This window comes from Anser anser, assembly GCF_964211835.1.
Source record: "Anser anser genome assembly, chromosome: 1".
NCBI classification, from domain to species: Eukaryota; Metazoa; Chordata; class Aves; order Anseriformes; family Anatidae; genus Anser; species Anser anser.
In genome coordinates, this window is record NC_139720.1 from 74086869 (window position 1) to 74103984 (window position 17116).

The window sequence follows — 17116 nt, forward strand, 5'->3', positions numbered from 1 at the left end:
AGCAAGGTAATTTCTCATGGCATGGTAGACATAAGGTAGTACACAAAAATCTTATTTAGTGCAAGTCAAGCCTTGCATTTATAAACTAGACAGATGAACAGGTTGACGTTTTGAGGCTGAACTAAGAAAAAAAAAAACATTCTCTGGCTTGCTGGTGTCTATGAAGATCTATTCACAAATACAGAATCATAGAATATCCCGAGTTGGAAGGGACCCATAAGGATCATCAAGTCCAACTCCTGGCACGGCACAGGTCTGCCCAAAAGTTTAGACCATGTGACTAAGTGCACAGTCCAATCTCTTCTTAAATTCAGCCAGGCTTGGTGCAGTGACTACTTCACTGGGGAACCTGTTCCAGTGTGCAACCACCCTCTCTGTGAAGAACCCCCTCCTGATGTCCAGCCTAAACTTCCCCTGCCTCAGCTTAACACCATTCCCGCAGGTCCTGTCACTGGTGATAATGGAGAATAGGTCACCTGCCCCTCCACTCCCCCTTGTGAGGAAGTTGTAGACCACAATGAGGTCTCCCCTCAGCCTCCTCTTCTCCAGGCTGAACAGGCCTAGTGACCTCAGCCGCTCCTCATATGTCTTCCCCTCTAGGCCCTTCACCATCTTCATAGCCCTCCTCTGGACACTCTCCAACAGTTCAATGTCCTTTTTGTACTGTGGTGCCCAGAACTGCACACAGTACTCAAGGTGAGGCCGCACCAGCGCAGAGTAGAGCAGGACAATCCCTTCCCTCAACCGACTAGCAATGCCGTGCTTGATGCACCCCAGGATACGGCTGGCTCTCCTGGCTGCCAGGGCACACTGCTGGCTCATATTCAACTTGCTGTCAACCACAACCCCCAGATCCCTCTCTGTGGGGCTGCTCTCCAGCATCTGGTCGCCCAGTCTGTACATATAGCCAGGGTTGCCCTGTCCCAGGTGCAGGACCTGGCACTTGCTCTTGTTAAACTTCATGTGGTTGGTGATTGCCCAGCTCTCCAATCTGTCCAGATCTCTCTGCAAGGCCTTTCCACCCTCAACAGAGTCCACAACTCCTCCAAGTTTAGTGTCATCAGCAAATTTGCTCAAAACTCCTTCTAGTCCTACATCCAAATCATTTATAAAAACATTGAAGAGGACTGGCCCTAAAATGGAGCCTTGAGGGACCCCACTAGTGACCATCTGCCAGCCTGATGTGGCCCCATTTACCACAACCCTTTGAGCCCTGCCCGTCAGCCAATTGCTCACCCATCGCATGATGTTTTTGTTTAACTGTATGCTGGACATTTTGTCCAGTAGGATCTTATGGGAAACTGTGTCAAAAGCTTTGCTGAAGTCCAAAAAAGATCACATCAGCTGGTTTCCCTTGATCGACTAGATGGGTGATCTTATCATAAAAGGAAATCAAATTTGTTAAACAGGACCTACCCCTCATGAACCCATGTTGGCTGGGACCAATAACTGCACTGTCCCCCAGGTGCGCTTCAGTAACTTCAAGGATCATCCTCTCCATAATTTTACCAGGCACTGACGTGAGACTGACAGGCCTGTAATTGCTAGGGTCTTCTTTCTTACCCTTCTTGAAAATTGGCACAACATTTGCCAGCTTCCAGTCCAATGGGACCTCTCCAGATTCCCAAGATCGTTGAAAAATAATTGAGAGAGGTCCTGCGATGACGCCAGCCAGCTCTTTAAGCACCTTGGGATGAATCCCATCCGGACCCATGGACTTGTATGGATCCAGGTGGAGCAGCAAATCCCGCAGCACACGTTCAGGGTCGGTTGGGAGTTTGTCATTCCCACCGTCATGGTCCTCCAGCTCAGGGTACCCTGGGTCCCGAAGCCCATCATCAGGGTTGAAGACAGAGGCGAAGAAGGCATTAAATGTCTTTGCTTTGCCTATGTCATTGTCTGTGGGGAGACCTTCCCCATCAAGTAGCGGACCTATGTTTTCTTTGGTTCTCCTTTTTCTGTTCACGTATCTAAAAAAAAACTTTTTTATTGTCTCCCACAGACATGGCCAGCTTCAACTCTAGTTGGGCTTTGGCCACACGAATTTTCTCCCTACAAACACAAACAGCATCCCTGTATTCCTTCCTCGTCGCCTGACCCTCTTTCCAGCAGCCGTACACTTTCTTTTTTTGCCCAAGCTCCAGTAGAAGATCCCTGGTCAGCCAGGCCGGTCTTCTGCCCCGCCTGCCTGACTTCCAATATTTTGGAATTGCCTGATCTTGTGCTTTTAGGAGGCAGTGCTTAAAGGTTGACCAGCACTGATGGACACCAGTGCCTTCAAAAGCAGTTTCCCAGGGGACCTTGCTGACTAGTTCCCTGAGCAGCCTGAAGTCTGCTTTCCCCATATCCAGGGCTGAAGTTTTGGTGACAGTTTTCCTTCTATCACCATAAATTCTAAACTCAACCACTTCATGGTCACTATGACCGAGACGGCCGCCAATTGCCACGTCTCCCACAAGACCCTCTCTGTTCTCCAGCAACAGATCTAGGAGGGCACCTTTCCTAGTTGGCTCTCTTAGCACCTGCACCAAGAAGTTATCATCTAGGTGCTTTATGAACCTCCTGGACTTGCTCATGTCAGCCGTGTGGTGATCCCAGTTGACGTCTGGCAAGTTGAAATCCCCCATAAGGACAAGGGGAGTTGATCTTGAGGCATCTCTTAGTTCTGCAAAGAATAATTCATCGGCGTTGTCGTCCTGGCCAGGTGGTCTGTAATAGACTCCCACAACAACATCCTCTTTATTTGTTCGTCCCTTAATCTTTACCCAGAGGCTCTCAACTTTGCCATTGCCAACTTGAAGTTCCGCACAGTCCAGCCCATGCTTCACATACATCGCCACCCCGCCTACCCTGCCTGTCCCTCTTGAAGAGCCTGTAACCATCTATTGCAACACATCAGCCACAGGACTCATCCCACCAGGTTTCGCTTATGCCGATGATGTTGTAGCTGTGGGACTGGGCCAAGACTTCTAGCTCATACGCTGTGTTAAACCTATCCTTTCTCTTTGGCTTGACTAAATCATCAGCTAGCTTCAGGCTGATACTTTCACTTTTGAAATTAAGAGAACTTCTCTATTTTGGTCCAGAAGATGAACTCTAAGACTTAGTCTTTATGAGATGATGATCTTCTCAGATACTCAGAAATTGTTTTGAGAAACCAATTCTTCCCTATGAAGGTTAGCAAGAACTGAAATGATGCATTTTTAAAATTCAGTAATAAAAACATCAAAACCATTTTCACCCTCAAGTCAAGCTAGAATGAATGGAAGTAGTGAAATGCCTATTTTCTCTTCCTTTGTTAAAAAAATAACCTGAACTTTATTACAGAAATTAAGAAACGTAGTTCATTGTGTTTATTATAACAGCAACTGAGGCATCAGGCAGTAACAGATCTCATTTACATGATACAAACAGAGGTACATATGTTTATGGTAGATTCTTTAGTCTCTGTTAAGCTGTTACAGTACTGGGTGACTTACTATGGATCCGTTCAGTCATCTTGCTCAGAGACAGCTATCTAAATATCCTTTTGGATAAATATATGAGGAAGAAACCTGCACTCACTGTTAATTTGGCTGCTGGGGACAAGGATGTAGTTGCTGCCTTCAGAGTCCACTCAGTAATGTGGTAAAAGAACGGGAGTTGTGGCTCACTTGCAAACAATGGTGTCTGAGAAGCTTCTGTGATCTAAGTTTCAGAAACTGATTTCAGGTACATAGATGGGAAGATGTAGTAATGGGAAGAAAGAGCGGAAATACTGCACCTAGTGTAAAACAACAACAACAACAAAACTTCCCCCTGCTAATTCTGTGAGGATAGATACTATGCCAAAAATCAAGTGGAAAAGGTAGTGACAGTGACTTTTTGTCACTTCTGGAAGATGAACTGAAGTTTTCGCCACACTCAGAACTGCATCTGGAGTACAAAGAACGTTGCCAGTCAGCCTCGAGGGCTGTCAGCACTGGGACCGACACTCGCTGAAGCTAATGGCAGAATTGAGACATTCCAGATTTAGATAAAGAGTTAAAATCAGAGCAGACAGCAGGTACAACAGATACCTGCACACTTATAATCAAGTGCAAAAAAATGCATGTCTATCACCTACTGCTTAACAGCCTTGGCATGGCAGGTACTTGGCTTTCAAGCATCAGCTGGCTGAGAATGTCAGAAAATGCTCTACCTGACACGCCATCTCTCTAACTTAGAAATCTGGTTTGAGGAGATCTCTTTATGATAGGGAATATGTCAGCTCTGAACAAACCTGTGCTCGGTTGGAAGATATCAATGTTGGCAGAGTTTGTGCCCTGCCTTCTTGGGGACCCAGAAGGACAGAGAGCTGAGGAAAAATGTGATAGTCTGGCCAGCAAGTGCATTGTCTGGGCTACAGATCTGTGGTCAGCATTACCATGCCACTGACTTGCACAGATGCACAAAGCAGGAGGGCTTTTGTTCAGAAGTGTCATCACAATTCCTCAGAGACTATCCTTAACAAATTGTGCTGATACTGCACTGAACAGATGAACTTTTAGCCAAAAAAAGATAAAGTTTGGAGAAAATGGATGATTACTGCTTTCAGAATAACAAACATTAATCTAGGAGAAATTCTGCAATGACAAGGTTGAGACAACCCTTTTTTTTTTTTCAACCATGAAAACTGAAACTTGTGGGTTGTTTTTTTCTTTGTTTTGTTGTTGTTATTTTTGAGGGAGGGGGGCAAGGTTTTATATGCTGTGTTTTCAGAAAACTGAGGGCACCTGATCTGGATCCAATGACTGGTGAGAGGGAAGGGTCTGAGATTGGTGCAGCGGTGATGAGACAAAGTAACAAGAAAAACAGGTCATGGGGGAGCTTTTGAGTCTGATCAGTACAACAAATTGCTAGTGAAACACTGGTCACCAAAATACAATGACAGCAATAAACCCTCTAAATTTCTTAAAGATTTCTTTATAATCTTTAAATAGGTCCAAGGAAGTGCCAGACGAGCAAACAACACCTCCTCCATGCAGCCAGAAGTTTAAATCAACTGACAATTTTAGTGACTGATTTTTCACTCAATTTCTTAATAATAACAGCTATGAGAAGTAATCATATTAGTGCACATTCATCCTTGTTTTAGCTCTCCTGACTCCTGTGGATTAGTGAGGAAGAGGTATTTGCCTATTAAGATAAGCTAAATATATGTAAGGATGATTGTTTCATAACAATTTAAAACGTGAAAAAGTCTGGCTTTCATCTGCAGATGGGGCATGCAGTGATACACTACACAAGCTCTAATTATCCACTTAAAATTATAATTACAGAGATTGTCTCAAGCTGCCAGTCACTTGCCTTCAACATCCTTAGTAGTGAACTATTTACATTTTCTGTATCCAACCATAATACATTCGAAACAAGCTACACCTGCAAAGTTTTCATCTTTAACATGTCTTGGAGCAGCACATCCAAACAGTTTTATGAGCTTGAGTGGAGGTTCTGAATTAGGACCAAGAGGCCTTCAATAAAGTCTATTAGGGGCCCTTCATGTGCTGCAGATCAGTAGATACCTTTAATAGCAGGACTGGCCCCACTCCAATACTTGGCCTTTGGCTGCTGCAGGTATTTTGAAGATAAATCAGCAATTTCAAGAGGCAAGGAGCCAGCTGTTCTGTACACAAGCAGGCCTATAAATGCTATGCTCCGCTTGTGAACTGAAAGCAGGTATCCACTGCAGTGGATCTCTCTCTCAGTCTCCTACACACATCATTAAGCGTCACTCAGGGTATGAAACCTAAACAGCAAAAAAAAGGCAGTTACTGAATATTCTTATTTTCTATAGAATAAACTAAACTATGCAGGAGCTTAGCTAGCAATGAGGGCATGATCTTGCACTGATTTAAATGAAGCTAGGATTTCTCATGAGAATCAGCAATACAGCTGAGAAGCATTTTTCTTGACATCCCCTCTTTGTTTTCACAAATGTGAAGCCTATTCAGTGCAGGTTTTAAAAATGTTTGAAATTTCTCACTCAGGATTCGAATAAACTCGTAACTCAAAACAAACCCTAGTGGCAACAGTTAAAATGAACAGAAATCAATGATGCACATACTTGAATACTGAAAGGAAAATTTACCTTGTTCAGAACAGCAGCTCAATAATGCAGTTAAGAATTGGGAATATTGGGGGATGTAGGTTTGGGGTAAGCCTCTCTACAGAGGAAATAACTTTAAATAAATTTAAATTTAAATCAAATAATTTATATTTTATTCTCTTTATTGTGTGCTGTCAATACAAATAGTTCTTTAAATAAGAAAAATCTCAGATAAAACTGTCATATTTAACAGCAATATAGAGATATGACCCTGTTTTTAGCCTTAAAAAAAATCACGCTAATCCTTAAAATTTGTTCAAACATTGACCAAAATTAATAGCATATTAAAGGCCGGTGATGTTTCCATTAAAAAAAAATAAAATAAAATAATGGAGCCAAACACATTCTGATCTTCTTCACTTGCTTCTATCAACACACTTATTAAAAAATCACTGCCTTCTTTCAGAGGTTGTGGGATCATTCCCAGTTTTTCCAATTTGCAATGCTGTGCAAGTCACATAACTGTGTTATGCTTTGTTTCTGTTCTGCCAACTGTAAGATAAATGTACTTAGCCTATAGATTTGATACTGTAAAATTTAGTGAACACTTGTGAACCTCTGAGGCCTTGGAACACGAAGGGCTATGGAAATGGTACTGTCATGGCTTTCAAAATCAGGGATCAAAATGTGCAATTGTATTATACAGAGAAAAGAAAAGGAATTTCACAACTTCAGCCTTGTATCTTTCTCCCTGTATGCTACTCCATCCCTATGTCAGGAGAAGAGTCCTCTTGCCCTACCGATAGTACTTCACATTGCTCAGGTATGCACTGAGGAGCCCAGCTGGTAAAGCCAACATTTCAAAGTGGCCCTTCTTCACTCTATTACATGAAGGTGATTTGGGAGCTCAGATTTGGACATTCCCATTTTAAATAAGGGCCGTTGTAATGTGTATCCCCACATACTGCAGCTATAGATGTGAACTCCCGTCAAAGGGTATGTAACTGCCATTAAAAATATTTTGTGAAGGGAAGACTTCAGGTTTACTCCTGCAAAATGCATTATCTTCAATGAGTTTTTATGCCCACTGGTTCTGTAAATACAGAACTACTCATTGATTTTAAAAGTAAGTTCTAATTAAAATCCACAATATGATATGGGTTCATGATGTGGATTTCAAGACATCTTTTCTCACTTGCTATTCCCTAATCTAATACTGAGAGCAAGAAGTTTGTTGTTGTTGTTGTTTTGTTTGGTTTGGTTGTTTTTTTTCCATAGCAGGACAATAATCTACTTCCTATCAATTAAAGATCTCGAGGCAGTGCCCAATTGCCACTCAAGTTTTCAGGATTTAAACACAACCTTCAATTTTAGGCTGCAGATATTAACTTTGGTGAATCTGGCACTGAGTGCTATAGTTTCATGCTACTGACATTGTTCTGAAAAACATATCCCCCCTTTAACACAAAACTCACCTTTTCTTTTTAGGTAGGATACGGTTTCCTTCATTACTGGGGGGATTAGTTCACCCTTACTTTTGTCCTTGATACTGTTAGAAAGAGAAAAAAAAAAAAAGAAGTAATGGTCTTTACACAGTATTAAAAGAAAAGTTAAAAACAAGACAGAGCAGCCTCAGGAAAACTTGGACTGAAAGCATACATTTGCTTCCACAAATTAAGGAGCCAACACCTTGGTGCCTGCACCAAATACAAGAGTCCTCCACAATTGCAAGAAGTGTTGAATGAGCCACTGAAAGAGACAACTTGGAGTTTCAGTCAAAAAGCCATTCCTAATTATTTTTTTCCTGCTAGAAAGGATGTATGACCACAATGGTGATTCGTAGATAGAAGTGCTCTTTGCTGTGCTGAAACAGAGTCAAGGACAGAGTGGCAGAACGGTGTTCCAGGCTAACTCTGCCCCCACTTGAGGCTGGTTTTGCTCTAGTTTTGTTCCCCTCGCTTGGCATGCCCCAGCTGGGCTGTGCTCAAGAGGTCACGGTGACAACAGAAGTGATTGCGTTGACTGGATTTCGTTGCATGCCCTTGGTGGAATGTGGCTTTAAGGCAGCTTAGAGGCAGACGAGGAGTTTGAAATGAATGCTTTCTAATAGTCTTGATCAAGGGATGCTGCAAGTTTAGGAGCCCTTTATCATGCAGATTTTTCTTTGTCATTTCTTTTTAAGCCACAGTGTATGTATAATTAAAAGGATATTGTACTATTTATTTTGAAGGCAAAGTGATGCAGTGAGATTGAGGTTATTAATGCTTTGAATGATTCCCATGAAATGAGATTTTTTTTCTCTTTCATGAATGAGCAGCTGAGGCAAAAATCGAACATAGCACTTTCTTGATCTAGACAGCACGGAAAATTCTGCAATTATCTTATTTAAAAAATGAATTTGGCAGTTTTAGAAGTATAACAAAAAAGACAGTATCTGCTGAGCATTCTGCTACATTCATATAGTAATCAACAAAAAAATAAAGGACCAATCTCAGATTTAAAAGTAACAATTTTATACGTCATATTTAAAGGGTGACCAGCTTTACTGACAAGCTCTAAAGCACCAGCACAAAACAGCATGGAGACTGTGACTGTATAGAGAGAGGCTGCCACTGCTGCAGCTCATCTACAGAGTATGTGAGACGCTTAGAAAAGATGATACACACAATGTGTTAAACATACCTTCAACCTAGCTGAGGTTTGCACCTGTAGACAGGAATGATTCTTACAGAGTTTTTCTTTTCAAAGCACTGTGATTTCTTCTCTTTTTGCGTAGGCTGGCTTAGTTTCCCAGCATAAAGCAACTGATACTAACTGGAATGTATTTGATAAAACTTCTGTAACACTGTTGCATGGAATGAGCAATCCAATATTCTATTTTGTGTTTACACTACGCATAAAAACATATTTTAAAATAAATATTACAGCTACGTCAGTCAGCATGGAGGAGTAAGGAAAGTGGTGAATTAAATCTCCCCCTCCACCTCGCATTTGTTTTCCCTCTGCCTATGAAGGGAGTTAGAAGAGGTCATGTAGATTGTTTGATCTGGGTTCTCCAGGCTTAGAAGGCTGCCCACCCAGCCTCACACACAGGGCTGGTGAGGGAGCTCCCCAAAGGGGAAGAGTCAGAGCAAGATCCTGCCTTAGACACTGACTCACCATGTGGTTTTGCCTCTCATAAACTGACAGGAATATACTTCACACCATTTAGTTATTCACCCTTCAAACATTTTCATCTAATTCATCACCCCAGTGACACAATGCTGAGCCATCAGTGCCATTTCTTCCAGTTACAGTTTTACTGTCAACCCAGTCCTGCTCTTACTCTTTCCTGTCTTCACCATCCAACTTCTTTCCAGGCACTCATGTCTGTGAATGTTATCCAGATCTTCTCAGACCATATTCTTTTTCCTCTACTGTGCATATTTAGTGTCTCTCTTCCCCTAGTGCTACGTAAAACAATACAATTTGATAGGTGATTGGGATAAACTTGCTTATCCAGCTCCTAGATCTTGCTTTACTACTTCAAATACCCTAGACCACCCTGCTGTTTGAAAGGAAATAGGCTATCCCTTCAGCCACAGAACTAATGAAGTTGATCTGCTATGGATTTGTATCCTATGTCCTATCAGTTTCCTCATCATAGTGATTGTGGATAGTTTCCTTATGTTATAAACTCACTTTCCTTCCACAGTACTTTCATCTCCTCCCCTTACCTCTTTCCCTCAGGTTTCCTCACGTTAGGAGCAACTCATAATTAATCACTATCTAAACACTAACTGGTGCATCAGCAGACCAAAGACAAAAAAGAACCTAAATTTGTGCTATAGTTCCCCCCCTTCCAGCCAGTGATTTTTAAAAGCTTGTTGAAATGTAGCATTTGTGAGAGCCCTTTCCTCTGCCAAATGTGGTTGACATATGTCTGTACCTTTCCTATGAAACCTGACTAAAAATCAGTCCACTGAACATTTTTTTCCTGCTCTTCTTCAACAAAGTATCCATACCAGAACATGAAGTGTATAAAATTCAATGTTGATGTATGTATGTATTAATACTATTTTGTGGAGACAGTGCTGTATCTATATGTAACAGGAACTGTAGGAGAGAGGAATTTTCTGTGATGTAAGCAGACATAGGAATTTTGCTAGAAAATATACTCCAGTTTCACCTACCACATTCACAACATGATAGTTTTAGTCATTTGACCAAATAAATTCTGCGTATGTGTGCAATGCACTTGCAGGAAGAAAAAGACTAACAGTAAGGACTGAGTTTAATTCAGATAATCCTAAAGTATGACCTTTTATATATCACTAATTCTCATCATTTGCTGCTGCTTGCAAGTATGATCTTAAGATCAAATGATACAAATTCCTGTCCTTACACACCAGCAAGGCACTATTAATTTCAATATGAAACAGTACTGGACTTGCTGGAGTAATCACTGTCTGCAATATCATAATAACACGGCAATGGCCAGAAGATTTATGACCTGACTTGTAAGTCCAACTTCACCTTTCTCATTACCACAGACATCTTGTGAGAGCTACATTAGAGGCCATAAGTGCTTCACGAAAAATCTCACTGACTAGAGACAGACATGGCCTGAAATGCTACCAGGGCCAAGTTTATGACCTTGCCCTCAGAGGAGCATCCTCTTCCTACCCACAGTGACAATCAGGTACCTGAGCACCCAATATTTTTTTAACCTGATCAAAATATCTCTCCCAGCAGCATAAGCCTCCTAGCCACTTTCAGGATAGGAATTCTGTTACTCCTAAAGTACTAAGTCTCTCCCTCTCCTTCCAGCTTCAGCATTACCTTCAACAAACTTCCAGCAGTTTCACAGATGCTGGTGACACCATAGCACAGAAAGTCAGTGTTACAACATGCAGGAGATGTCCAGCGCTCTCAGAACAGCTCTGAGAGCCAGGTTGTCCTCCCCTTCACCCAACATCCATCTAGACCCTTGGGAGGAAAAATTTAAAAGCAGCTTTGCTGCAGTGCTGTGAGCTCTTATACCAGCCCCTGAAAAAGGAACACAGCCACATAAACACAGAACATGTGAACCACATACTGTCCTCTGAAAGGTTGCTTCTGTATGGGAATTGTTTTCTCTTGCAGCAGATCACTGTTGTCTAACAACATTTTGTTGCATCAGCAACAAAATAGAAGAGAACAGGCAGTGACTACGCAGCCCCACTAATAAATTAGCCTTGCTAATAAACCACAAAAGCAAGGAGGTTTTAGGGGTTCTCTGCACTACACGCAAAGTTGAAATCCCCAGTGAAATGATACACCCCAGAAATGTATTAAACAAGAAAAAGTGTTGGGAGATGAGGTCAATTCCAAGGTCACCATCTGGGATACCAGTGAAGGAAAGGTTGCAGCAGATCAAGACAAAGACAAAAAAAATATTATAGCCTTTCTCATAGGGCAGTTATGACACATTCCTTGTGTGCAAAATAATTTTGTTTCATGTATTCAAGTCGGTACCTTAAACTTTTAGGGCAATTTTTATTAAAATTAGTTGAAAGTCTAATTCACTTAAATGGGAACATCATCAAGACTTTAATTTGCTTGGAAGCTGTTACATTTTTATTGACAATTTGAGCTCATGGAATCCATTCTCAGTCTCTCTGAAGTTGCACTAATTGTTTTTGCTTTCTTACAGCTGCTCACTCCAGAGGCGCCAAATAGCAACCCGGCAGCTTTTTATAAATGTTTTCTAATTATTATCATTTCCCATAAATGTGTTTCCCCATTTCAGGGTATAAATAGAAAACTGATTATTTACAGCAGTTGCACCTGCTGAGTGCTAGCTTATCTGTCAGAGAGGTGAAACAAATAACTGGGCTATAATTTGTAATAATAAAACCTACACATCATTTTTCTTTTTCTAGGAAAAGAAAACCCTAGTTTCTGCACATTTGCAACTTTCTACAGGATTCCTTTTCCTCTTGAAGGAAAGGTTCTGTTCCAAGCACATGAAAGAGGGCCTCAGGATAAATTGTATTTAAAAATAGAGTAGAAAGTCACATGCCAGGTTTGTTCTGTTTTTCCAACACCAGGGAAAGTTTGGATGCATACTTTCACAACATTTCACAATGTGGGACATAGTGTTCAGTTTACTGGACCTAAGGTGACAGAAAATAATAGGGACATTACCTCAGCTAATGTAAATCAGACCAGCTCAGAGGTCAATGAAATTACACCTCTATCTTGTCTTTGTGGATCCTGTCAAGTAATCTGCATTTTTCTTCTCCTGTTCAGGATGGTCAGGATGGTGTGATGAGCAGCTGTGCTCTGTGATGGACTATGGAAACTGCCACTGGAGATCAGGCTGTATGACAGGCAATTTGAAATGCAAGATCTCTTACACTTTCTGTTTAAGAGACATGGGCAAAACAGAGCATTTCAGTGCAAGGTATAGTTTTCTGTAACTGATTCAGGTGTCTGAATCATAGTGCAACAATATGTCAGATTCAAGAGGGATCTATTTCAGTAAACATAGTAGCCAGGGAGACTGAGTATTCCTCACTATAGAAGTATATGATTAGTTACTGTGACATGTTATACATCCAATGACTCATTTCTAGTCTGTGGACAGTTATCATGAAGGGCCTCCACACATTGTTCTGAAGTATCATTAAGTATTCTTGGTTGATAATCTCTCTCTCTCTTCTCCTCCTCTCCTTTTCATTTTTTCCCTGCTGAGACATGCTGAGATCTGGTTTCAAATGCATTCTTCCTCCATGGTCACGCATGCACAGCATGCACAAGCAGATTATGACAAAAAGGAAAGTACCCTGAAATATTTATGATAACAATTCAACAAGCAAAAGCTGTACGGTTGTTGCAATTTTGTGATTTTTTTCTCTGCCCTCAACTATATAGGAAATGAAAGCATTTCCTAAATTGCCACAAAAGTTATTTAATTTTAGATTTTAAAACCAATTGGAGAAAACAGAACAATGTCAACAGCTAGTCAAGGTCAACTCTGTTCTGTGGTGGAGCTCAGCTGTAGCCATCCTTGATTACAGGGGCAATAGGATGCAGCAACAGGGGTTTGTAGGAGCTTGCTGAACGTACAGCAGAGGACAATGATACAACTTGGCCCTCATAGTCAATTATTAATTCCTTTTAATTGTCACAAATTTAGGAAACTTCATTTGTGCATTTGAGCTGTATTTAGCTGATCACCATACATAGCGGGTCCACCCCTGTCCCTCTCCCTCCCAAATTTTTTCTTGCCTTTTTAAACAAAAAATCTTTACTAATGGTTTTTACAATAAAAATTTTTCACCCTGACACGTGGTGCAAAGTAGTGAGGATGTATTCTGAACAGCTAATTCCTGCTGGTCTGTATTTTGTGTGTGAAAGAAGAATTGCTGGATAAACAGGGAACTAGTCCTGCTACATGAACACAATACATGAAATTGAAATCTCTGGATTTATAAAAGTGATAGCTACTGGTGAGTAACAGAAACTAATTTTCATAGCACTGTAGTACTCTCCTCCATAAGTCATCAATGACTGGAGGCTGCGACATTATACCAGAGGAAGCATCACCATATGCTTGCCCTTTCATAACACTGCTCCCTACTAGCATCTGCTGTTGTCCTCTACTGGAGACATAGCATGAGGCTTCAGAAACCTTTAAACTGGTTCATTATGGTTGTTATTCTGCTCACTCTCTCTACACATGAGAAGCTTGAGTTAGCAAGATAGGGGAAGACATAATTAACACTAAACATGCAAAATATCCCACCAACTCTGAGATAACATTCTTAAATACTTGTCAAACTGAAGCATGCTTTCCCATTAAATTATGACTGAAAAATAAAGTATGGGCTAAACCTCCTCAGGAAGACTTTTCTGTCTGATATACCCACGAAGATGATTTTTGTTTCAGTTGTGTTATTTTACATTTCAAGAAAATCACAGTTTTTAACATGAGCTCAAAACTTTAAAAGTGTTTTGAGTGACTGAAACAAGGAGAATTTGGCACCCAGGCAATCCAGGATGGAGAACAAAAATCCTTGGAAAGACATTCAGCCAACTGGGCAAGTCTGCTCTCCACATGTGGGCACAAAGAATTAAATAGGGAGAGCACCAATCTTTTTGGTTCCCCACATTTATTTTTTTAAGAAATCCCATGAGCCACCTCTTGATGATTTAACTTCCTTTATCAAGTTCATTTATCATTGTTTGAATTACAGTAGTTTCCATGGAAACTTCAGCACAACTTGGTACCAGACTTAAGTTCTAGCTGCAAAGACCCTGTAACTCACAGGAGCTCACGATGATGCAGGTTTCTATTTCATGTCTCTGCCTAACGATAAGCACACCTACATCACAAAGAATTACATTTAAATAAAGTTGGATTCTTTGCTGAATCACAATGTGAACACTTGGCTTGGGATAACATAAATTTCTGTCACTCAGTCCAGAACAGATCTCTGATCTCCCAAAGCCCAGTCTCATACCCTTGCTGTCTTGCTCTTCTACGTAAGATTCAAGCATACTGTGCAGGAATACTTACAGGTTTGAGTGCATTACAGGGTTAATTATAATTAATTTTTTTGCTTTAAAAATGGTTATTTTAATTAAGTCTGCTCCAGCACAAGATTCTGGGTCCCTTCACAGGTCTGCTAATAGGCATTCACAAAATTGGGACCACAGGCAGATGCAACTGGGAGCAACTACCTAATCTGTCTTCCTTTCTGCACGTATAGCATGTGTAGCATGCACTTGATCTGTGCCTATAGAGATAGCATAGCGCATGCATCGAAGAGTAAAAACAAAGTTATGACTGTTCAGACTTCCTTCTGCACTTGAGTCTGAGCTCCCCTCTACACCTCCACTCATTTCATTGCATCATGCAACAACAGCACCTTGATTCACAGAAAAGCTCTTCAAAACAGACTAAAATTTCTGAAAATCCCTCTATAATTCCATACTTCAAGTAACAGAATTACACAAAAAACTAGTATACACATATTTTTGAAACATTGGAAAGGTCTAAAATAGCGATCTTAAATTATGGGACACAATCAAAATGCCTGAGAGTGTGCAGCTATAACATGGCTGAAATGACCAAAAATGCTTTCTGCCTGTATGTACTCCTCATGAGTAACATGGTGACTTCTAACTGTGGCCCATACCCCTCAAACGTCATCACATATTCCTTCAGTGATACCTATGTATTTATAGGTTTATTTTCTTCCTCTCTGCATAAACAATCACCTTTGGGATTCAACATAAATATAATTTTGCACTTTAAAGATATAAAGTCAGCTTGGTGTTTGTTTCTTGCCCCCACATAGAGCATAAGTTGACACTAAGGGGTTAAAGAGATCAAAAGAAGACTTAAACTCAGATTTTGGATCATGAGCAGAGGAGGGTAACATAAGAAATAAAAGTTTTGAACTAACCTGATAATAAGTCCTTCAGCTAACTCGTAAATTAAACCCAATTCAGTATATATTACATTTCCAAGTATTACACTCACAGCTCTCACAGATTTTCCACGATTTTTAAATGCCCAGTTGCCTGATGTCATTTTGAAAATCCAACTCTACAAGGTTAAAAATGTCTTTGTGATTTAACAGATTAGTCCAAGATGAGACACTGGTCCCAAACAGTTATTTCTCAGTGTCTAGATGGAAACTTCCTTCAGTTTTGTTTTGCTGTTCTACCAAACCAGGATTTTTTCCCCTGCCCACTGGATGAAAATGAGAGATCTTGAACCACTGCTTCGTCACTTTTTGTTGTTCTAATTTTTAATTACAGCTATGAAAAACAAATGCATTAACAAATACAAACTGAGAAAAAAGTTAAATGAGGAAGTGTTACCTAAGACAGCATTGCCTGCTGCTTTTAGGGAGAAACGTTCAAAAGGAGATGGGTATACCACTCTCCATAGCCAGAAGTCATTGGGATACCATTGTGAAATATCTGATCAAAATTAGGCCATCTATGAGGGTTTTGGATAATCTCATTCACCATCCTTTAGCTGCCTGAATAAAGATCATCATCCCAAAGTACAGAAACTGGCAAAACCTCAGGCCTATGGGTCTTAAATGTTCCTTTTCTTAAGCTACAGAAAAAAAAAAAAAAACCTCCACAGAGAAATAGTCCTTTAATGACAGTAGCTTTCTCTCAGCAGCATCCCTGATAATACAGTTTCTACTGGACTATAATGAAATAGGCAGCACGTAGCAGATATATTCCCATAAACCTAAACAAAATAAAATCAGGTTATCCCTGCAGCCCTCTTCAGAAAACAGAAACAACCTCACCTGTCTCTTTGGTGGGAGGTCACTGATACTTTGACATTACAGACTATAGAGATCATAAAAGTAGAAGGAATCAGCAAAAGCAGTTAATTCATCAAGATAAAAGCTAATACTTTCTTTTGGTTTGGATTTTAGAAGCTCTCAACACATATCATTCTCTCTCCTCCATCAGCTTTACTTTTCAAAAAACAGGTAAGACCTTTTAAATCCAATAAAAATCAGTCCATCTACTCATTTATAGATTGTAGGGGATTTGTTTATTTGTAATTTCTACATGGTGATGCAGCACTACCTCTTCTGCAAGAAGTGATCTGGACAAATGTGGGCAAACGATGAATATCCACAATGCTTCAGTTTTGGACATCAGAGTGCTCTGAACTGAACTCACACAAGGAGCCTCCTTAGTGAGTGGTAGAACTCTCCAGACCAAAAATGATAGTAATGCCTCTCTCAGTGATTCTCCACTGACAGATCTTCCACAGAAAAGTTCTTTTTAAAGCAGCCACCCTCTATATACTTGCAAAGGTTGAGGCATGTAAGAAGGATGTGGTTTGCTGATGGTAACACAACTGGAAAGCAGCAGAGTCAGGAAGGATAGCCCCTGCACACTCATGATGTGCAACTCAGTCAAACACACTGTTCAGAGACACTGATCAGGCAAAGAGAAATAAAATACCAGTAGCAGGTGGTAATTGTGGCACACAACATGCTGTCTGATCGCATAAGCCTGTGAGAGGTTAGACAGAGC

General features: G+C 40.6%; 1 protein-coding gene across 20 annotated transcripts in view; it reads right to left on the minus strand.

The window, feature by feature from the left end:
* The window catches only part of ARHGAP8 (Rho GTPase activating protein 8), an 84474-nt gene that overhangs the window by 19194 nt on the left and 48164 nt on the right, over positions 1 to 17116 (minus strand). For all 20 annotated transcript variants that reach the window (XM_083821083.1, XM_083821092.1, XM_083821091.1 and 17 more), the window contains one exon: positions 7543 to 7616. In XM_083821083.1, the coding sequence (XP_083677209.1) occupies positions 7543 to 7616 (74 nt within the window). The remainder of the gene's footprint in view (positions 1 to 7542; positions 7617 to 17116) is intronic.